The 23,610-nt window shown below is 44.8% G+C and overlaps 1 protein-coding gene across 1 annotated transcript in view; it reads left to right on the top strand.

Annotated features, from left to right (window-relative positions):
• The first annotated feature begins 4,443 nt into the window (after positions 1-4,443).
• LOC124002164 (spermine oxidase-like) overlaps positions 4,444-23,610 on the top strand; it is a 31,000-nt gene continuing 11,833 nt past the window's right edge. Inside the window, exons 1-3 of the mRNA XM_046309486.1 lie at positions 4,444-4,573; positions 12,872-13,106; positions 14,212-14,438. Of these exons, the coding sequence (XP_046165442.1) occupies positions 12,899-13,106; positions 14,212-14,438 (435 nt within the window). The 5' untranslated portion in view covers positions 4,444-4,573; positions 12,872-12,898. The remainder of the gene's footprint in view (positions 4,574-12,871; positions 13,107-14,211; positions 14,439-23,610) is intronic.

Genomic DNA, 23,610 nt, shown 5'->3' with positions numbered 1-23,610 from the left:
GTGTTATTCCTTACATTATTTGCTCAGAACGTTGCTTGCATCATTACCCACAGCCCAAAATAACCTTTGCATATTAGATTGGCATTTCAACCAGAAATGTGATAAGCCTGAATTGGATCCTTTGTTTGAACACCCAGAGTCAGTTCCATTCATCCCGGGGGCTGAACCAAAAAGCCAGACGCCAGAGAAGAGAAAGAAGGAGTGGGCTCCGAGTCAGACTCAGGAGGCGTGCGTACCATCCACCTCTTCTGAGTAAATGACTCTCTAACAATCAGTCCCTGGTGTCACGCCCTGATCTGTTTCATCTGTCCTCGTGCTTGTCTCCCCAACCCTCCCTCCAGGCGTCGCCCATCTTCTCCACGTATCCCCTGGGTATTTATACCTGTGTTTTCTGTCTGTCTGTGTCAGATTGGCTTGTTTGTTCAAGTCAACCAGCGTTTTGTCTCAGCTCCTGCTTTTCCTCAGTCTGTCTTTTTCTCGACCTCCTGGTTTTGACCATTGCCTGTCTTGACTCTGAGGCTGCCAACCATCCTGTGCCTTTGCCCTTACTCTGGATTAATATTTTTTGCTTTTTACAGCTACAATAGTTATTTACATCATTAACAATGTCTACACTGTATTTCTAATCAATTTAATGTTATTTAATGGACAAAAAATGTGCTTTTCTTTCAAAAACATGAACATTTCTAAGTGACCCCAAACTTTTGAACGGTAGTGTATGTATATATTCGGGCGGCAGGTAGCCTAGTGGTTAGAGTTTTGAGCCAGTAACCAAAAGATTGCTAGATCGAATCCCAGAACTGACAAGGTAAAAATCTGTCGTTCTGCCCCTGAACAAGGCAGTTAACCCACTGTTGCTAGGCCGTCATTATATATAAGAATTTGTTCTTAACTAACTTGCCTAGTTAAATAAAGCTTAAATAAAAAATAAATATATATATATATGTTTATATATATATATGTATATATATACATATATATATACACACTACATGGCCAAAAGTATGTGGCGACACCTTGAAATTAGTGTATTCGGCTATTTCAGCCACACCCGTTGCTGACAGGTGTATACAATCGAGCAGACAGCCATGCAATCTCCATAGACAAACATCGGCACTAGAATGGCCCGTACTAAAGAGCTCAGTGACTTTCAACCAGGCTCCATCAAAAGATATCACCTTTCCAACAAGTCAGTTCGTCAAATTTATGCCATGTTAGAGCTGCCCCGGTCAACTGTAAATGCTGTTATTGTAAAGTGGCAACATCTAGGAGCAACAACAGCTCAGCTGCAAAGTGGTAGGCTACACAAGCTCACAGAACGGGACCGCCGTGTATAAATCATCTGTCCTCAGTTACAACACTTACCACTGAGTTCCAAACTGCCTCTAGAAGCAACGTCAGCACAATAACTGTTTGTCGGGAGCTTCGCAAGCCTAAGATCACCATGCACAATGAGAAGCGTTGTCTGGAGTGGTGTAGTGCTAGCCGCCATTGGACTCTGGAGCAGTAGAAATGCGTTCTTTGCAGTGTTGATCTTGGGTTTGGCAGTTGCCAGGACAACACCACCTTCCCAAATGTATAGTGTCAACCGTAAAGTGTGGTGGTGGAGGAATAATGGTCTAGGGCTGTTTTTCATGGTTTGGGCTAAAGCCCCTTAGTTCCAGTGAAGGGGAATCTTAACTTTACAGTGTACATTTACATTCTAGACGATTCTGTGCTTCCAACTTTGTGGCAATAGTTTGGGGAAGGCCCTTTCCTGTTTCAGCATGACAATTCCCCCGTGCACAAAGTGAGGTCCATACAGAAATGTTTTGTTGAGATTGGTGTGGAAGAACTTGACTGGCCTGCACAGAGCCCTGACCTTAACCCCATCAAACACCTTTGAGATGAATTGGAATGCCGACTGCGAGCCAGGCCTAAACGCCCAACATCAGTGCCCGACCTCACTAATGCTGTCCCTGCAGCAATGTTCCAACATCTAGTGGAAAGCCTTCCCAGAAGAGTGGATGCTGTTTTCGCAGCAAAAGGGGGAATAACTCCATATTAATGCCCATGAGTTTGGAATGAGATGTTCGACGAGCAGGTGTCCACATACTTTGGGCCATGTAGTTTATGAGGCATTCAGTTACTGTTTGATTGAACGTTAGAATTGGCAAAAGAAGTGACCGAAGCGACATGGACCCATCCTGCCTGGTGTCAACAGTACAGGCTGCTGGTGGTGGTGTACCGCCATCCAATCTGCAGCAACTGCATGATACCATCGGGTCAGCATGGACTATCATCCCTGTGGAACGTTTCCGACTTGTAGAAACCATGCCCCAAATAATTCAGGCTTTTCTGGAGACAAAGGGGGGTCCGACCCTGTGGGTGTGCCTAATAAACTGGCCGATATATATATATATATATATATATATATATATATATATATATATATATATATATATATATATATATATATATATATACCAAACATTAGGAACACCTACCAAATATTAGGAACACCTTCCTAATATTGAGTTGCACCCCCCAAGGCTTTAAAATCAAAATCATTCTTTAACCTGTCTCCTCCCCTTCATCTACACTGATTTGAAGTGGATTTAACAAGTGACATCGATAAAGGATCATAGCTTTCACCTGGATTCACCTGGTCAGTCTATGTCATGGAAAGAGGAGGTGTCTTCTGCAAACATCTGCAAACTGTATGCGATGAGTAAAATTTGATTAGTTTTTTATTTAATCTAATTCCTTCCTTATTCCAGGGTTCTTCCAACCAGGTTTTTTTTTAAACTGGGAATTTTAGGGAAGTTTAGAATTTTAGAACTCTAGCCCTGGTTGTAGTTTAGTTGAGCATTTTCACATCCTAAACCAGCACCTGCAGAGTTAATTTACTGTAGGCCTTCTATAAAATGACCTTTTTTTCCCTGTCTTTTTTCTCCTTTTCTCTTGAACACTTTTCCCTAGAGTCTGGCACGTGAATAGCTCAGCTGTTGGCCAATATACAATTACAATTTGTGTTGTCTCAAATGATCCTTTCTCAGTTAGCCATTGTGGGCACTCACCTCAGGCACTGTTGGTTGGGCAGGTCAGGGTTGCTCATATTAATTAAGACCCAATGCAGTCTTTTTTATTTTATTTTTTTAATCATCACTGTATGTCTAATAAATCACTGTGTTTGTTTATTTTAATGAAAATAACTCCAAATATATTTCAATTGCCATTGAAATGCTTAGTCTGATCGTGTGGCTGTGTTGATGCAGTCGCAAATATATTTACATTCACAGCCCTGATTGGCGGATAGGATTGTCTGGACTAGTCTAGAGCATAGCCACATACCACTTCAAAGTAAGAGGATACTTATTGTACAAATAAAATATGTGATTGGAATACCTGACCACTGTGACTGACCCAAAATTAAGGAAAGCTTTGACTATGTACAGACTCAGTGAGCATAGCCTTGCTATTGAGAAAGGCCGCCGTAGGCAGACATGGCTCTCAAGAGAAGACAGGCTATGTGCTCACTGCCAACAAAATGAGGTGGAAACTGAGCTGCACTTCCTAACCTCCTGCCCAATGTATGACCATATTAGAGAGACATATTTCCCCCAGATTACACAGATCCACAAAGAATTCGAAAACAAATCCAATTTTGAAAAACTCCCATATCTTTTGGGTGAAATTCCACAGTGTGCCATCACAGCAGCAAGATTTGCGACCTGTTGCCACGAGAAAAGGGCAACCAGTGAAGAACAAACACCATTGTAAATACAACCCATATTTATGCTTATTAATTTTATCTTGTGTCCTTTAACTATTTGTACATTGTATATATATATAATATGACATTTGTAATGTCTTTACTGTTTTTAAACTTCTGTATGTGTAATGTTTACTGTTAATTTTTTGTTGTTTTTCACTTTATATATTCACTTTGTATGTTGTCTACCTCACTTGCTTTGGCAATGTTAACACGTTTCCCATGCCAATAAAGCCCTTGAATTGAAAATTGAATTGAATTAATTGGTCAGAATATTTCGGTTGTGATGTCATCATCTAGGCCAAAAACTCCATTATCAGTGCTATCCGAGATTCTTGGGACATCCGGACCCTAACCTTAACCATAACCTTAACCATAACCCTTACCCAACCCTAACCTGAACCCTTACCGTAACCATTGTAAATATCAGCTTCAGTCGTGGAAGGGAAGTCCCAAGGATCCCAAATAACAAGGACCAAAACTCCATCCCACCCGAACAGGTTGAAATTTTAGGCGTTTTTTTTTTCCCTCTCCAAAAGCTCTTAAACTAACAGTGCCTCATCATAATTTCCCAAATTTCAGAATGTTATTGCGATCTCATTACGCGGAAATACCATAAAATGTAAATACATAAATAATAATAACAAATTATATCACGTTTTTGCACTGCTCCTTTAAGCAGGGGGGCAGCGGCATCAGGGAACTGGCTGCTTCTGGTTTCTAGGCACATATAAATACAAAGCGGAGCCGGCTACGAGGAAAACACAAAGGAGAAGAGGAGAATTCTCACGTTTTAAAACTGAAGACTAACGGAGTCAGGTAATGAGCGCCTCCTGAAATCAAGCTTGTTTCGTAGAAGGTAAAACATGCGAAACGCCATTTGCCGCAGGTTGTAATATTCATCAACATTGTGGACAGCAAAGAAGTAAACAGCTGAGCTGCAGCTGTCAGTAGGCTATGGTGTGTACTTGTTGTAGGCAAGGTCTATTTATGCCAAATGTTGAATTATGTGCCGCTGTATTAGGCCAATAAAATCTAACGCAAATGATCGCAATTTTCATTATTCACATCGCTTTGTGAAATTATGTGGTTAGATCTTCAAAGCATTATGGCTATAGCCTAAGTTTCATTCTGTGTAAAAACGTGTATTCTATTGTATTTTCTATTCCGTTTTGACTCGATATGTCTCCCCGGTTGAATGGTTACAGGGAATCAGGATATCTCACAGGAAAAGAACTAGTCGTTCTTCTTTGTTTCCAACTGTGGTCTGTGTTGCCACATTGACTATTACGTGGCAGAGGATGAGATACACATAGCCGTGCATAGCCTGTCTGGAACTCAAGGCTACTTTCTCTGTGGTCAGCAAAATAAACTTGAGACGATTTCAGTGACATTTTCTCTCTCTTTCCGTCTCTATCTTGCCTGTATTATTTATCCCTCTTCATTTATTTATGAATTGAATAGAATGTTAATGGGATGCAATATCATTTCATTCAATTGACTTGTTTTACAATGCTATTGTAACTTGATTAAATCCCAGCCCCTTATCTGTAACCCAATGAATAAGAAAATAGATGGGAAAAAAATAACCACATCGGTTCTTGTGAAATTCCACTAGTTTATGCATTAATAATTACCAGCATATGCACATTGCCTGAAGGTGTGATAGCCTTGTTCTAGAAATCAAGTGAAGCATTATCATTACGTGAGGTAAATAATATAATCTGTCTGAACTCCATGCTGTCAGGTGGTATCCACATATCCACACATTCACCGTTCAGTTTTCAACCTTTTCAAAAGTCAATACTGTCCATTGTGCACCACTTGATAATCTCCCTTCCTGTCCCTGCCCTTTTTGCTTGTGAATGAGTTTACTGCAACCTGGGTCTTCACTCGGCACCAAATGTCAGAAAACAGATTGAAATAGAGAGGGAATACTCTGAATTTGTCCAATACGAAACACTCATTTGAGTTTTCGGTTGCAAAGCGTTTTGGTACGGTGTACACTAATGAATACTGCTGTGAAGGAGCGCATTCCAACCTGTTCCCCTGACTGGGCGGTACCCGTTTAACTGCTGCTTACCTTTGGCATTGCCACTCTAGACCTAGGAGCACCACACTCCTGTTTATACGGCTCCAGAATGGATGACACCCAAGCATCAGTTCTAGCACTGCTAGTCCCTAGTCCTAACATCCCAGCTCTGGAACACCGGAGCTGGGAGAGAGGTGTGGAATGTCTGGGGCCTGTCTGGCACAGGGCCTGGGCCCCTAAGGCTAGAGGGCTCTTGTCCTTTTTGATATCTGAGGTTTTGAGGAAGTGGGATGTCATGTTGCCACACTAGCAAGCACCGTAGGGCACACTAAGGGTTTGATCCAGACCAGAGATGTTCCAGGGTTGTCGGGTATGGCATGAAAGCAGCTGTGGAGAGGACTGAAGTGCAGATGAGGATGAGATGGATGGAGGAATGGTGTGTGTGTTTTTTATTTTTTAGGAAGGCTGGTATTTGGGAAGGAAAAGGGTGTTGTGGTGACCTTACAACTCAACAAATGACAGGCAGACCATTTTCGTTTTTAACCTTACAGTCCCTTTTATGCCCTGGCCCGCCCCTGGAAAGACCAAACTCGAGCCACGTCAGTCAAATGTAGGCGAGGTTGCTCGTTTCTAGGTCACACCCTGTAGAGTTCCCCACCCCGGGTCCAGCCCCCCATTAATCTGCATGCTGCGGCATGACGGGTGAGAGAGGAGAGGTGACATGTGGCGAGTGCATTCACCGGCCAGGGATAATAGAATCACAGCGGCTCTATGTCTAGGTCCAAGGAGAGAGAGAGAGAGAGAGAGAGGTGTGTGTGGGTGTGTACATGTGTGTATGTGACCTGTGAAATAGCAACCCCATTCTGTGATCTTAAACAATCTTACAGCTGTTTTGTAATAAAGTATAGTAGTATCATAGTATTACTGTAATAGGACTACAGTAGGCAGCTTCACTGTATAGCAACACTGCTTCCCAAGTAAATGTGGATGCAGGAATAAAGCTTTGGAGAGGCATATGTCACGAGCGGGCTTTTCTGTTACTTCCTTCCCGATTTTTGTAATCAGAATCACTGAAGGAATCCAGGGCCCGCTAACAGTTTGTCCCAAATGGCACCCTATTCCCAATACAGTGCACTACTTCTGACCGGGGCCCCAAGTTGTGCGCTATTTGGGACCCTCTGTCTCATTTATTACATAGTCACAGGCCCTTCTAGCCTCTGGGAAAGGGGGATACCTGCATTCAACCGAAATGTGTGTGTGTGTGGGGAGGGGGGGGGGGGGGGGTTGCCTTAATCAATGTCCACGGCACTCGGGGGAGTAGTTGTTGGTGGTTAACTGGGGCAGAACTACTAGGCGTGTCACCTTGTGTTGTGGGGACGGGGGAAGGAGCACATGGGGAAACGTGTTTGCTTCATCTTTTTCGTCTCGTATTCCCTCTGACTTGATGAGAGGCTGCCCTAACTCAGCCTTAGCACTAATAACAAAAAAAGATCTCCACATTTTGTTTTTGGCCCTAAAAATAAAATGAGAAAAAAAAAGCGGAAATAGTAGTGTTTGTTAATTTTGAGACTTCTTAGCCAGAGTAGACTTCCTCAGAATAGTCCAAATTAACCTTTTGTGACTCCCAAACCCGCACGCGGGAGTGTAATCATCGCTACTGTTGGTACATTCACAGCTGAATAGGAAGTCATTGGAACGCAGCGCTTTCAAAACCTGGGGCACTTCCGGATTGGATTTTTCTCAGGCATTTGCCTGCAACATCAGTTCTGTTATACTCACAGACAATATCTGTACAGTTTTGGAAATGTTAGTGTTTTCTATCCAAAGCTGTCAATTATATGCATATTCTAGCATCTTTTCCTGACAAAATATCCCGTGTAAAATGTTTTTTTTTTCTCCAAAAATTAAAATACTGCCCCCTAGTACCAAGAGGAGATCTTAGTGGCCCAATTTTTAATCTAGCTAAGACGTTTGATGCCGTAGTTATCAATGAAAAGATGTGCATGAAAATGAGTCGTCTCTCGTTGAATGACAACAAAGACTTTATTGAAGAATCCCTACTGTTGACCAATCACCGACGAACGGGGCGTAGACTTCAGCTCCAAACTTCGGCTGGAAGTCAAAAAAACCTTCACCGATGTCAAAAACGAATGGAAAAAAAACTGTCACAATGTCATCATAGTATATGTACAAACTGTTCTGGACTGTTTTGGCTGGGAAGCGTTGCGGACGCCTTTACCTTATCGGCCTTGGGTGAGCTCCACTGTGGGTCCTCCTCCCGGGTCAACAGGAAATGTCTCAGTGACCTACAATAAGGTCACTGAGACATCACACCCCACTGTATCCTCACGGAGGCCCGCGGTGTGCTCTTGTCTTATCTTACATGTGTCTGCCTGAACTTAGCAAGAGGTCCATTTCATCCCCCGTTACCTCTCATTTCAATTACATTAAAACAACTTACTTTTGTATTTTTTGTATTTTTTCTCAGACTCTTAACTCCACCATCGTTTCAGTTGTGAGGTGACCCGGGGATGCCTATTAGCCCAAAGAAATGGATGAATGTTGTCATTATCCGGAGTAATATTTCTGTTTGTGTGTTTACCAGTGGAGGCTCCTCAGAGGAGGAAGGGGAGGACCGTCCTCAGAGAATTTCATAAAAACAGTGAAACATTTAAAAAGGTATACTTTTTTTAGATAAAACTGAACTAAATATATACACGTCACCAAATAATTTATTGAAACAGTGTTTTGCAATGAAGGTCAACAGTAGCCTCAACAGCACTCTGTAGGGTAGCACCATGTTGTAGCCGGAGGGCTAGCTTCGGGCCTCCTCTGGGTACATTGACTTCAATACAAATACCTAGGAGGCTCATGGTGCAGCAGGGTAGCCGGGGCGGCAGGGTAGCCTAGTGGTTAGAGCGTTGGACTAGTAACCGGAAGGTTGAGAGTTCAAACCCCGAGCTGACAAGGTACAAATCTGTCGTTCTGCCCCTGAACAGGCAGTTAACCCACTGTTCCCAGGCTGTCATTGAAAATAAGAATTTGTTCTTAACTGACTTGCCTGGTTAAATAAAGGTAAAATTAATAAAATAAAAAAGAAATGGTATAGACTTACACAGTAATGATGACAACTTCCGGAAGACATCCTCCAACCTATCAGAGCTCTTGCAGCATGAACTGAAATGTTATCCACCCAATCAAAGGATCAGAGAACAAATCTAGTACTGAAAGCATAAGCTACAGCCAGCTAGTACTACAGTGCATACAATTTGGTGAGTTGTTGACTCAAAGAGAGAGAAAGACAATAGCAGCACAGTTTTGAACAAATGCATTTATTCTAAAATGAAGGAGGGTGGGATTCATTTACTTAGCTAGCTAATACAGCTAGCTAGTTTAGCCTGCTCAAACAGAGGGATGTTACAGTATGTGTGTGTAGCCACTCAATTCTTGCTGATAAGCCCCCCCCCCCTGCTGCTCGGTTGGGGCTATTCGTTCCATGCCTCAAGGCCACAAGAATAATCCTCTGTTCCTAAACATGGCCTATATACGTAGAAACCGCCATTGCTATGCCAAATGAGAATGCATTCTGACATAATAAGTAGATTCACGGCATTATGCTTTTTTTTGTAATTAAATGTTTGTCATCTGTGACAAGTACCAGAACTTTGTTGATCGAGTTATGATCAGCACTTTTCAGGATCGTGTGAATATTCCAGGTAAGGCATTACAGTCAAATGAATAAAATCTCATTTTTATTTGTCACATACACATGGTTAGCAGATTGTTAATGCGAGTGTAGCGAAATGCTTGTGCTTCTAGTTCCGACAATGCAGTAATAACCAACGAGTAATCTAACCTAACAATTTCACAACAGCTACCTTATACACACAAGTGTAAAGGAATGAAGTATATGTACATAAAGATCTATGAATGAGCGCTGGTACAGAACGGCATAGGCAAGATGCGGTAGATGGTATTGAGTACAGTATATACAAATGAGATGAGTAATGTAGGGTATGTAAACATACAATGTGAAGAAATCGATGCAGACAGAGAGAACATCCCAAATGACACCCTATTCCCTATATATTAGACTACTTTTGACCTTTGTAAAGTGCTACGAAACAGATGCAGAAAGAGGACACATCCCAAATGGAACCCTATTCCCTACGTAGTGCACTATATAGGTAATATGGTGCAATTTGGGACGCACCCAGACTCATTGAATGGTCTAGCCAGCTAGCACTTGTCCAGACATGTTTTTCCTCCTTCTCAGCCCGCTACGATGATCATTTCCCACTACTAAGTTAACACTCTCAGTCTTGGGATGCAGACAGCTGTGAGGTTAAAGGTGAACACAGCTGGGAAGAAGGTTTTGAACTTCTAGTGTTGCAATCACTGCTGCTTGTGCTTGAAATGTATCTAACCTTTCTGCGACACACTGTGAACTATATTAGTTCCCATAGGCTGTACAGCATTTTGAATATGATCCACACGGCAGTTGGCGCCTGTAATGTTGGTGTCTAATATTCTGATATTTCTGATATATGTCTGATATTTTTCCACTAATTGGTATTTTGACCAATCACATCAGATGTTTTTACATCAGATATTTTTCAGAGTTGATCTGATTAGTCAAAAGACAAATTAGTGAAAAAATGCCTGTGTAAACACACCCACTGTGTACTCTATTAGAGCCTTATTACACACAGCTAGTTTGAAACCAGCTTCGAAAAGACGCCTTGCCCATGGCACATTGCCCATGACACATTGTGTAAAGAGACGGGTAGTTCCCAGAGTCTCTACACTGCCTGTGATATGATTGAGCAATAAGGCCCGAATGGGTGTGGTATATGGCCATTATACTATGGCAACGCGGAGTGACTAGTTATAGCCCTTAGCCGTGGTATATTGGCAACACCCTTATTGCTATGATAAACTGGTTACCAACCTAATTAAAGCAATAAAAAAAGTTGTCATACCCATTGAATACGGTCTGATATACCACAGCTTTCAGCCAATCAGCATTCAAGGCTGAAACCGCCCAGTTTATAATTCACATTTTGGTCTGGGTGATAGTAAGTGTACTCAAATTGGTTTGTCGTTTTGGCTCCGTCCTCTTGCACTTTGTGTACCAATATGGTATGATTTGAAACAGGAAACAGCAAACCTTCGGGAAGCTCAGATGAGCAGCATGCTTCAGACGGAGCTACAGTTCTAAATAGAAGGGGTAAGCGATTCACTGAACCGGTTTGACCGTTTGACCCCGATTCCCGAAGAAACTGCCTTTTTCTTGTGTGTACTGCGAGACATTTCTCAGTATGGTGCCGCAGCATTTCCATGTGCAGCAGCGTTGCCACGGTGACTGAGTGGGGAGGTTTTTTGGGGAGAGGGGAGTGGAGTGCAGTGCGTCACATGTAGGAACTGAAGGTAGCATATGGTCTCACCTCTGGGGGGGGGGGGTGCTCTCAGGGATGCAATAATTGAAAGATGGGGGGGGGGGGGAATGGAACACGTTACTACTCTGTTTAGTCTGTTTCATAAATGCATTTTCTTCCCTGGTCCCTCCATCTCCTCTTCATCTTTCTCACACAGACACTTTTTTTCTCTTTGACTCTCATTGCTTTTCCTATTTTGTCCCCCTCTTTCTTTCTCTCTCTTCTTCTCCTGTGTCCTTTCTTCCTCTGCCTGCTTTGTGTCAAATGTGCCTATTTTCCACTTGGCAAAGGTGCTGGGGGTACAGTACAGCTCACTTGCGTATACACACACACACACACTACCACTTCTATGAGAGAGGTGGAAGGAAGTCTGTGAGGGAAGAACGTGTTTCATTTCACCTCACAGTTTCGACCCTGCAATGCCCTGTCACCCCCAAAACAGTCCATTAAGGACCCGAATGGGCCTCGTTCATTTGGTGTTGCTTAGCGTTTTGTTTCGAGACAATATTAGATTAGTATAATGGGATCAGCGAGATGCACTTTAATTGCGTTTGTTGCCTCAGACACAGTTGTCTGTACGTTTATTATACACTGAGTGGTTCAAGACCGTATACCACGGGCATGGCAAAACATTTATTTTTACTGCTCTAATTGCGTTGGTAACCCGTTTACAATAGCAATAAGGCACCTGGGGGTTTGTGGTATATGGGTAATATACAGGCACATTGCGTCGTGCATAAGAACAGCCCTTAGCCATGGTATATTGGCCATGTACTACACCTCCTCGGACCTTATTGCTTAAATATAATAAGCCCCAACTACACAGCGCAGCTACTTGTTAGCCATGTAACAGTGAGGTGTTTTTAACCAAGTAGGTGTCAGGGTTTTCCTGTGGTGAAGTAGAGGAGGACCAAAACGCAGCGTGGTTATATTGACTCATGTTTAATAAAAACAGATAAACATGAACACTACAAAACAATAAACGTGGAAAACCAAAAACAGCCCTATCTGGTGCAAAACACAGAGACAGGAACAATCACCCACAAACACACAGTGAAACCCAGGCTACCTAAGTATGATTCTCAATCAGAGACAACTAATGACACCCGCCTCTGATTGAGAACCATACTAGGCTGAAACATAGAAATACCCCAAAACATAGAAAAACAAACAGACTGCCCACCCAACTCACGCCCTGACCATACTAAATAATGACAAAACAAAGGAAATAAAGGTCAGAACGTGACAGTAGGTATGTTTTCCAGACACAGTGGCTTAGACAGCTTACACCACACTAGGCCACGAAATATCAAAACCTGTTGTAATAACGTGATGAACCCGTTCCCCTTTCCCACTCAAAGTATGTGTACTTGGGAAGGCGTGATGGAATTCTGTTTCCAGAATGGAATGATGTCATAATGGGTATTTGATCTGAAAGAGGGTTTGTGGTCAAGTACTGTGCACGGAGGCCTTTACTTTGAACTGAAAACACTCCATTGTGTGCGGTCCCATTCTGTTCATGTTTATTGGACAGGACAGTGAGGAAGAATGAGAGGGCAAGGAGTCCCATTCGAACCCGTGCCCCCCCCCCCCCCAGGCTCTCCTTGTTTTTAACTAACGGTTTCTCTGTTTCTGCTTCCTCCTCAGACCCCCTAGAAGAGGAGCTTGGACGGCATGCAAAGTTGCGAAATATCTTCAGACAGCACTGATGACCCCCTTAGTAGAGACCTCCGCACTCGTCGACAGCCTCGAATAGTAGTGATCGGCGCGGGCTTGGCCGGCCTCGCAGCTACCAAGAGCCTCCTGGAGAGCGGCTTCACGGATGTCACAGTCCTAGAGGCGTCAGACCGCGTCGGAGGGAGAGTTCAAAGCATTCAGCACGGTAAGACATGATGCTGTGAACCTTACAGTACAAAGAGTGAGTGAGGAAGCAACACGCGGTGGAAATTATGCTCAACCCGACCTTGGAATTTCATGGGTTATGACTCAATGGGTCTTTTTTTTTTGTTTGTTAAATAGTTTACGTTTTCTGTAAGCTGAAAGCTCCAAACCTCACCCACTGAGACATTCAACATGTCTGTGTGTAATCATCAGGTTGTTTCCCCCGCACCCGCATCCAGCTGTCAAACAGCCCCCCCCCCCCCCCGTCCGTCCGTCCGTCTATTCTCTATGGGGCTACGCTATCAGTGCTAATGCTAAAAGCCTTCCCAAAGTAACACTGGATCAGAATGTGTGCTTTGCAAAGTCCAATTAAGCTTTCACAATTCAAAAGTGAAATGTGATTAGGGAATTTGTCTCTATCTCTCGGATGGATGTGTGGTTAGTTCTGCGAAATCCCCTTTGAGCTGAACAAGTTAGAAGATTACTCCCATTGCCACACATGGCTTTAATTCAATATTTAAAAATATCTATATTTATCCCTGTTCCTCATTCTCTACGAAGTCGTTTCAATCACAAGTATCTCACGAATAGGTGGTTGTGGCATCCTCAAAATGTCTTTGACTTGACTCCCTCTAATTGCACTTCCTTTTCACTTCCATTCCATTAAAACAACTTCCTGTTCTCATTTCTCTGTTTATTTAATTGAATTCATGTTTCATTCCATTCAACTTATTCCCAAATGAATTGACACAAACAATCAAGTTCTTGGGGGGAGGTAAACAAAGTTTGTAAGTGTAACCCCAAAGGTGCATCTGATATGGCACATTATTCCCAATATATTGCACTACTTTTGACCAGAACCTAGGCCTGTCACAATGTCCCCACTACTTGCTATGCCAAAACATTGTTTCATATTGGGACAGAGACTAAGTCTATTATATATTTTTAGGCCATTTAGCAGATGCGTTTATCCAAAGCTTACATTTTGTATGTATGGTCCCAGGAATCCAACCCACTATCCTAGCATTGCAAACGCCATGCTCTACCAACTGAGCTAAAGAGAGGACCACATTCTTCTTCATCTTATTCTCCTCTCAATATTCCAGGACAAACGACTTTGGAGCTCGGCGCCACCTGGATCCATGGCGCTAACGGGAACCCGGTGTACCACCTGGCGGAGGACAACGGGCTGTTGGAGCACACCACGGACGGCGAGCACAGCGTGGGCCGTATCAGCCTGTACACCAAGAATGGCGTGGCCCACTACCAGACCAACAGTGGTACCAGGATCCCCAAGGACCTGGTCGAGGAGTTCAGTGACCTCTACAATGAGGTGAGGGTGTGTGTGTGTGTGTCCAGATTACCACTGATGTGTGCACATGAAGGGAGCCACCCATGACTGAATGTAGATACTGTACATACACAGTGGCACATATGCTCAGGTGTGTGTGTATAATACAGGTGCATGTGTGTATAATACAGGTGCGTGTGTGTATAATACAGGTGCGTGTGTGTATAATACAGGTGCGTGTGTGTATGATACAGGTGCGTGTGTGTATGATACAGGTGCGTTTGTGTATGATACAGGTGCGTGTGTGTATGATACAGGTGCGTGTGTGTATGATACAGGTGCCTGTGTGTATAATACAGGTGCGTGTGTGTATCATACAGCTATGTATGTATAATACAGGTGCGTGTGTTTATAATACAGGTGCGTGTGTGTATAATACAGGTGCGTGTGTGTATAATACAGGTGCGTGTGTGTATAATACAGGTGCGTGTGTGTATCATACAGCTATGTATGTATACTATAAGTGCGTGTGTTTATAATACAGGTGCGTGTGTGTATAATACAAGTGCGTGTGTGTATAATACAAGTGCGTGTGTGTATAATACAGGTGCGTGTGTGTATAATACAGGTATGTATGTATACTATAAGTGCGTGTGTTTATAATACAGCTGTGTATGTATACTACAAGTGCGTGTGTTTATAATACAGGTGCGTGTGTGTATAATACAAGTGCGTGTGTGTATAATACAGGTGCGTGTGTGTATAATACAGGTGCGTGTGTGTGTATAATACAGGTGCGTGTGTGTATAATACAGGTGCGTGTGTGTATAATACAGGTGCGTGTGTGTATAATACAGGTGCGTGTGTGTATAATACAGGTGCGTGTGTGTATAATACAGGTATGTATGTATAATATAAGTGCGTGTGTGTATAATACAGGTGCGTGTGTGTATAATACAGGTGCGTGCGCGTATAATACAGGTGCGTGCGCGTATAATACAGGTGCGTGCGCGTATAATACAGGTGCGTGCGCGTATAATACAGGTGAGTGCGCGTATAATACAGGTGCGTGCGCGTATAATACAGGTGTGTGTGTGTATAGTACAGGTGCGTGCGCGTGTATAGTACAGGTGCGTGCGCGTGTATAGTACAGGTGCGTGCGCGTGTGTACAATAAGGGTGCGTGTGTACAATAAGGGTGCGTGTGTACAATACAGGTGTAACGGCGTTCGTCTGTTGAAAGAAGAGAGTCGGACCGAAATGCAGCGTGTAGGTTACTCATGACTTTAATGAAAGAATCGCGGTACATGAAAATAACTGAAACTAAATACAAAAACAACAGAACGGAACGTGAAACTAATTATAGCCTATCTGGTGACTACAACACAGAGACTGGAACAAACACCCACGAAATACAAAGCGAAACTATGGCTCCCTAAATACGGTTCCCAATCAGAGACAACGAGGATCACCTGACTCTGATTGAGAATCGCCTCAGGCAGCCAAGCCTATACAACACCCCTAATAGCCGCGAACCCAAATACTACAAACCCCAATACGAAAATACAATATAACATAAACCCATGTCACACCCTGGCCTGACCAAATGTACAACAAAAACACTAAGACCAAGTCGTGACAGAACCCCCCCTCCCCCCCTAAGGTGCGGACTCCCGGACGCACCTCAAAACCATAGGGAGGGTCCAGGACAGGGCGTCTGTCCATGGTGGCGGTTCAGGCTCGGGACGTGGACCCCCTCCATTAATGTCCTAGTTCCTCCCCTTCGCGTCCTGGGATAATCCAATACGAAAATCAATATAACGCCGCCGACCATGGCCTAATAGTCCTCAAAAACCAGAACCCCACAGAACTGAGGGGCAGCTCAGGGACTGAGGGGCAGCTCGGGACTGAGGGGCAGCTCGGGACTGAGGGGCAGCTCGGGACTGAGGGGCAGCTCGGGACTGAGGGGCAGCTCGGGACTGAGGGGCAGCTCGGGACTGAGGGGCAGCCCGAACCCCACAGGACTGAGGGGCAGCTCGGGACTGAGGAGCAGCTCGGGACTGAGGGGCAGCTCGGGACTGAGGGCAGCTCGGGACTGAGGGCAGCTCGGGACTGAGGGGCAGCTCGGGACTGAGGGGCAGCTCGGGACTGAGGGGCAGCTCGGGACTGAGGGGAAACCCAGTACTGAGATGAAGCTCAGGCAGGTAGTAGGCTCCGGTAGATCCTGGCTGGCTGGTGGAACTGGAAGATTCTGGTTGACTAGCAGATCTGGAAGAGACTGGTTCACTGGCAGATCTGGAAGAGACTGGTTCACTGGCAGATCTGGAAGAGACTGGTTCACTGGCAGATCTGGAAGAGACTGGTTCACTGGCAGATCTAGAAGATCATGGCTGACTGGCGGATCTAGCTGCTCTATGCAGACTGACAGCTCTGGCTTGACTTACAGACTGAAGCTCTGGCTGCTCCATGCAGGCTGACAGACTGGCTGCTCCATGCAGATCTGAACAGACTGGCTGCTCCATGCAGGCTGAAGCTCTGACTGCTCCATGTCTGGCAGCATCTGGAAGATCATGACAGCTGACTGCAGACTAGCAGCTCCTTGCAGACTGACATCTCTGGCTGCTTCATGCAGACTGACAGCTCTGGCTGCTTCATGTAGACTGACAGCTCTGGCTGCTTCATGTAGACTGACAGCTCTGGCTGCTTCATACAGGCTGACAGCTCTGGCTGCTCCATGCAGGCTGACAGCTCTGGCTGCTCCATGCAGGCTGACAGCTCTGGCTGCTCCATGCAGACTGACAGCTCTGACTGCTCCATGCAGACTGACAGCTCTGACTGCTCCATGCAGATTGACAGCTCTGACTGCTCCATGCAGGCTGGCAGCACCTTGCAGACTAGCAGCTCTGTCTGCTTCATGCAGACTGACAGCTCAGGCTGCTCCGAACAGGCAGGAGGCTCCGGCAGCGCTGTAGAGAAGGAAGGCTCTGATAGCGCTGAACAGGCGGGAGACTCCGACAGCGCAGGAGGGAAGGAAGGCTCTGGCTGTGCTGAACAGGCGAGGCGCACAGAAGGCCTGGTGCGTGGTGCTGGAACTGGTGCTACAGGATCGAGGACACGCACAGGAAGCCTGGTGCGGGGAGCTGCTACCGGAGGACTGGTGTGTGGAGGTGGCTCTGGATAGACCGGACCGTGCAGGGGCACTGGAGCTCTTGAGCACCGAGCCTGCCCAAGCTTACCTGGCTCGATGCCCACTCTAGCCCGGCCAATAGGAAGGGCTGGTATGTGCCACACCGGGCTATGCACCCGCACTGGAAACACTGTGCGCTCCATAGCATAACACGGTGTCTGCCCGGTCTCTCTAGCCCACCGGTAAGCACAGGGAGTTTGCGCAGGTCTCCTACCTGGCATAGCCATACTCCCTTTTAGCCCACCCCCCCAATAAGTTTTGCTTCCAACCGCGTCGACGTGCTGCCTCCTCATACCAGCGCCTCTCCACTTTAGCCACCTCTATTTCTTCCTTGGGATGGCGATATTCTCCAGGCTGAGCCCAGGGTCCTTTTCTGTCTAATTCATCCTCCCATGTCCAATTCTCCAAGTGGTGCAGCCTCTCCCACTGCAACTGCTCTTCACGATTAACAGGGAGAGTTGGCTCAGGTCTGAACCCTGACTCAGCCACTCTCTCTCTGCGCCCTGCCCCAATAAATATTTGGGGGTTACTTTCGGTTTTCGCTCTGCGCCGACGTGTCTTTCTTTTTGACTCCATTCGCCTATAGCCCTCTTCGCATTGCTCCAGCAAATCCCAGGCGGGCACCTGCACTCTCTCTGGGTCGGCCGCCCACCTGTCGATTTTGTTCCCACGTCATATACTCCATGCCTCTGCTATCCATAACGTCCTCCCTTCACTGTTCAAGCTGTCGCTGCCTGTTAACACGCTACTCGGTCCGAGTGTGGTGGGTGATTCTGTAACAGCGTTCTTCGTTTGTGGAAAGAGAGTCGGACCGAAATGCAGCGTAGTGGTTACTCATGACTTTAATAGAAAAAGTGACACATGAAATAACGATACAAAATACAAAACAACAAACGGAACATGAAACCTAATTACAGCCTATCTGGTGAAACTACACAGAGACAGGAACAATCACCCACAAAATACAAAGCGAAACCAGGCTACCTAAATACGATTCCCAATCAGAGACAACGAGAATCACCTGACTCTGATTGAGAACCACCTCAGGCAGCCATAGCCTATGCTAGACACACCCCTAATCAGCCACAATCCCAATGCCTACTAAAACCCCAATAAGAAAACACAACAAAATAAACCCATGTCACACCCTGGCCTGACCAAATAAATATATCAACACAAAATACTAAGACCAGGGCGTGACAACAGGTGTGTGTGTGTATAATATAGGTGCGTGTGTATGTATAATACAGGTGCGTGTGTGTGTATAATACAGGTGCATGTGTATAATACAGGTGTGCAGGGAAACTCACCGTGAAGCGTGTCATTCCCTGTTCAGCTACCTCAGAGCGTTGTGTTAGTCACACACCATTGGCTTCCCCCCCCCACTACCATTCAGATCTGTGCAATTCGACACGGTGCAGAGCAAAGGGGGACGCTTTCGACACACTTCCCTTTTTCTGTGTTCCTGAGTAAATCTCGCAATAGTTCCAATAAAGAACACATGCCAGTCAGTTCTTAAAGGATTCACATTGGGTGGGCCAGAAAGCGGTGTATCAAGCTTGTGGTGATGACGGATGTTCGGGAACGCTTACGGAACTGGAACCATTTCAAGGCACTTGAACACAGAAGCACTTTCTCTATTCACCTTCACACAGCATTCTCCACAGCAGCACCCGTTCCTTTAAAAACACACTGTACGAACAGGAATAATACACGGCAATAACGCAGTTTCCAAACCCAGAGGCGCAACATTGTGAGACTTCCGAGAAGTTAATTTGAGAAGTTAATGAGAAGTGGGAAAATTCTTCCTTTTCAGCTGTTGATTTTCTTGAAATCTAAAAGCACGTCTTTGATTCGAGCCGATAAGTAACTGAACTTGTTATGACTACAACATGGTGAAAGTGTTCCAAATGACTTCGTGTCCAAGGAGTGCCTTTTGATTTAGACGGCCTGCGCATGCACAGTTCGGCGTGAGACGAGCTTAGCTAGCCAACGTCTCCAAGGCATCGCCTACAAGCGCGTATGAGGAGTCCTACTGGAAGCCGTTTCTACATATCTTCATACTAAAACCATGGTTGGTAATAATTAGGGAGCTGTAACATACAGTGTGATCCATGCTTTTCTCCTGATTGCTTGCGTGTCAGTCTGCATACCTCTGTGCTGCAGCAGCATCGACACAGCAGAGCATTGCTATGCGGCAGGGTAGCCTAGTGGTTAGAGCGTTGGACTAGTAACCAGAAGGTTGCAAGTTTAAACCCCCGAGCCGACAAGGTACAAATCTGTCGTTCTGCCCCTGAACAGGCAGTTAACCCACTGTTCCTAGGCTGTTATTGAAAATAAGAATTTGTTCTTAACTGACTTGCCTGGTTAAATAAAGGCAAAAAAATAAATAAAAATAGGCTAACCCCCCCCTAACGTGCATCCTTACAGTAGCAGGAAACGGTTATCCCCACCATGTATCATTACAACTGCGCTAATCCACCTGGAAATCAGCATAATTAACTAATTTGATCAGCATAAATAACTCATTTGAACTGCTCTTGAATAAAACAAAAATATATATATATATATTATTTTTAAAGTCATGCCCCCCTCTGTCCTTGCCTTCTCCTATATAAGTCTAAATCAAATCAAATTGTATTGGTCACATACACATGGTTAGCAGATGTTATTGCGAGTATAGCGAAATGCTTGTGCTTCTAGTTCCGACAGTGCAGCAATATCTAACATGTAATCTAACAATTCCACAACTACGTAATACACACAAACTACCTAATATTACCTAATCACACAAAAGTTACTAATGTTTACTGTAAGTAAAGGAATACATATATGGATGAGCAATGGCAGAGCGGCATAGGCAAGATGCAAGATATGGTATAAAATACATGATGAGCAATGGCAGAGCGGCATAGGCAAGATGCAAGATATGGTATAAAATACATGATGAGCAATGGCAGAGCGGCATAGGCAAGATGCAAGATATGGTATAAAATACATGATGAGTAATGCAAGATATGTAATCATTATTAAATTAAAGTGGCATTTATTAAAGTGACTAGTGATCTATTTATTAAAGTAGCCAATGATTTCAAGTCTGTCTGTAGGCAGCAGCCTCTGTGTTAGTGATGGATGTTTAACAGTCTGATGGCCTTGAGATAGAAGCTGTTTTTCATTCTTTCGGGTCCCAGTTTTGATGCACCTGTACTGTTCTCGTCTTCTGGATGATTAGCGGGGTGAACAGGCATTGGCTCGGGTGGTTGTTGTCCTTGATTATCATTTTGTCCTTTCTGTGACATTGGGTGCTGTAGGTGTCCTGTTAGTTTGTCCCTGGCGATGCATTGTGTAGACCGCACCACCCTCTGGAGAGCCTTGCGGTTGTGGGCTGTGGAGTTGCCGTACCAGGCGGCAGGATGCTTTCAATTTGTGAATGTTTTAGGTGACAACATTTCTTTAGCCTCCTGAGGTTGACGGCCCATCAGAAAGACCAGGACCCAATTGCACAGGGTGGGGTTGAGATCCAGGGCCTCAAGCTTAATGATGAGCTTGAAAGGTACTATGGTGTTGAATGATGAGCTATAGTCAATGAACAGCATTCTTACATAGGTATTCCTCTTGTCCAGATGGGATAGGGCCTTTTGATGGCGATTGCATCGTCTGTGGATCTATTGGGGCGGTAAACAAATTGAAGTGGTCCAAGGGTCCAAGGGTGACAGCCTTGCGGCAGCCTTGCGAGGGTTAACACGTTTAAATGTCTTACTCACGTTGGCCAAGAAGAAGGAGAGCCCACGGGCTGCGTTGGTGGTACTGTGTTATCCTCAAAGCGGGCAAAGAAGGTGTTTAGTTTGTCTGGAAGCAAGACGTCGGTGTCCGTGACGTGGCTGGTTTTCTTTTTGTAGTCCGTGATTGTCTGTAGGCCCTGCCACATACGTCTCGTGTCTGAGCCGTTGAATTGTGACTCTACTTTGTCTGTATACTGATATTTCACTTGTTTGATTGCCTTGCGGAGGGAATAACTACACTATTTGTATTTGGCCATAATCCCAGTCACTTTTCCATGGTTAAATGCGGTGGTTCGTGCTTTCAGTTTTGCGCACACTATCCACGGTTTCTGGTTAAGGTAGGTTTTAATAGTCACAGTCGGTACAACATCTCCTATGCACTTCCTTATAAACTCACTCACTGAATCAGCGTATACGTCAATATTATTCTGTAAGGCTACCTGGAACATGTCCAAGTCTGCGTGATCAAAACAATCTTGAAGCGTGGATTCCGATTGGTCAGACCAGTGTTGAATAGTTCTTAACACGGGTACATCCTGTTTGAGTTTCTGTGTATAGGAAGGGAGGAGCAAAATGGAGTCGTGGTCAGATTTGCTAAAAGGAGGGAATGGGGAGGGCCTTGTATGCATTGCTGAAGTTAGAGTAGCAGTGATCTATAGTTTTGCCAGCACGCGTACTACAGTCAATATGCTGATATAATTTAGTAGCCTTGTTCTCAAATTTGCTTTGTTACAATCCCCAGCTACAATAAATGCAGCTTCGGGATATATGGTTTCCAGTTTGCATAAAGTCCAGAGAAGTTCCTTGAGGGCCGTCGTAGTATCGGCATGAGGGGGGATATACACGGCTGTCACAATAACCGAGGAGTATTCTCTTGGGAGATAATATGGTCGGCATTTGATTGATGAATTCTAGGTCAGGTGAACAAAAGGACTTGAATTCCTGTATGTTTAGGGGGCTCCCGAGTGGTGCAGCGGTCTAAGGCACTGCATCTCAGTGCAAGAGGCATCGCTACAGTCCCTGGTTTGATTCCAGGCTGAGTCACATCCGGCTGTGATTGGGAGTCCCATAGGGCGGGGCACAATTGACCCAGCGTCGTCCGCGTTTGGCCGGGGTAGGCCTTCTTTGTCAATAAGAATTTGTTCTTAACTGACTTGCCTAGTTAAATAAAAAAATTACACCATGAGTCGTTAATCATGAAACATACAACCCCGCCCTTCTTCCCTGAGATGTTTATTCCTGTTGGCGCGATGTACAAAGAATCCTGGTGGCTGTATCGACTCCGACAGCATATCACGAGAGAGTATGGTACAATACCTGATGTCTCTCTGGATAGCAACCCTTGCCCCAATTTCATCTACCTTGTTATCTAGAGACTGGACATTAGTGAGTAATATGGTCTGCGCGTCTTTGAAGTTTGACCAGAAGACCGCTCCGTCTACCTCTTCTCTGGCGGCATTGTTTTGGGTCAGCCTCTGGAATTAGGTCTTGGGTAGTTCGGACAAAGGATCCACTTCGGGAAAGTCATATTCCTGGTCGAAGTGCTGGTAAGTTGACGCTGCTCTGATATGTAATTGTTCAATAACACTTAAGATTTTCTGGGCAAACAATGTAAGAAATAATACATAAAAAAGCAATATACTGCGAAGTTTCCTAAGGACTAGAAGCGAGGCGCCCCTCTCTGTTGGCGCCACTTTGTTTCTATATATCCACACTGTTTCATTTGGTGGTTGTTCGGACACCCGCTCAGTGCTCACCGTTCTAGTTTTTTTTGTGCTTAGGCCTCGGCGGTGTTCAGGCTGAGGCTCAGAATCAGAAGAATAATCATCAGAGATGTCATGATTCATTTCTTTCCACCATCTGAGTTTGCCTAAGCACAAAAAAGCTTGAACGGTGCGCACTGAGCAGGTGTCCGAGCCACCACCAAATGAAACGGTGAGAGAGGAAGGGACAGCACGGTTTGGATAGAACAAGTCGGTGATAATGCTACGGGACTATTATCAGCACAAAATGTAATCACTGAGAGCAAGCCCTCAAGCAAAATACAACATCAGTAACGCGCTCACCAGCTTTGTTGTTTATGTGACATGGACATGCTCCAACTGATGCAATTGCGTTAAGACACACACCATGTAAGCAAGACCTGACAATAATTGACTATTTTTTTTTTACTATTGTCATATCGGAGCTTACTCATTATAATGCCATTTATTTCTTTTGTGCTGATTTTCACTATTTATCAAGCA

This window comes from Oncorhynchus gorbuscha, linkage group LG17 (genome assembly GCF_021184085.1).
Source record: "Oncorhynchus gorbuscha isolate QuinsamMale2020 ecotype Even-year linkage group LG17, OgorEven_v1.0, whole genome shotgun sequence".
In the NCBI taxonomy this organism is placed as follows: domain Eukaryota; kingdom Metazoa; phylum Chordata; class Actinopteri; order Salmoniformes; family Salmonidae; genus Oncorhynchus; species Oncorhynchus gorbuscha.
This window is presented reverse-complemented; position numbering and strand designations above follow the sequence as displayed.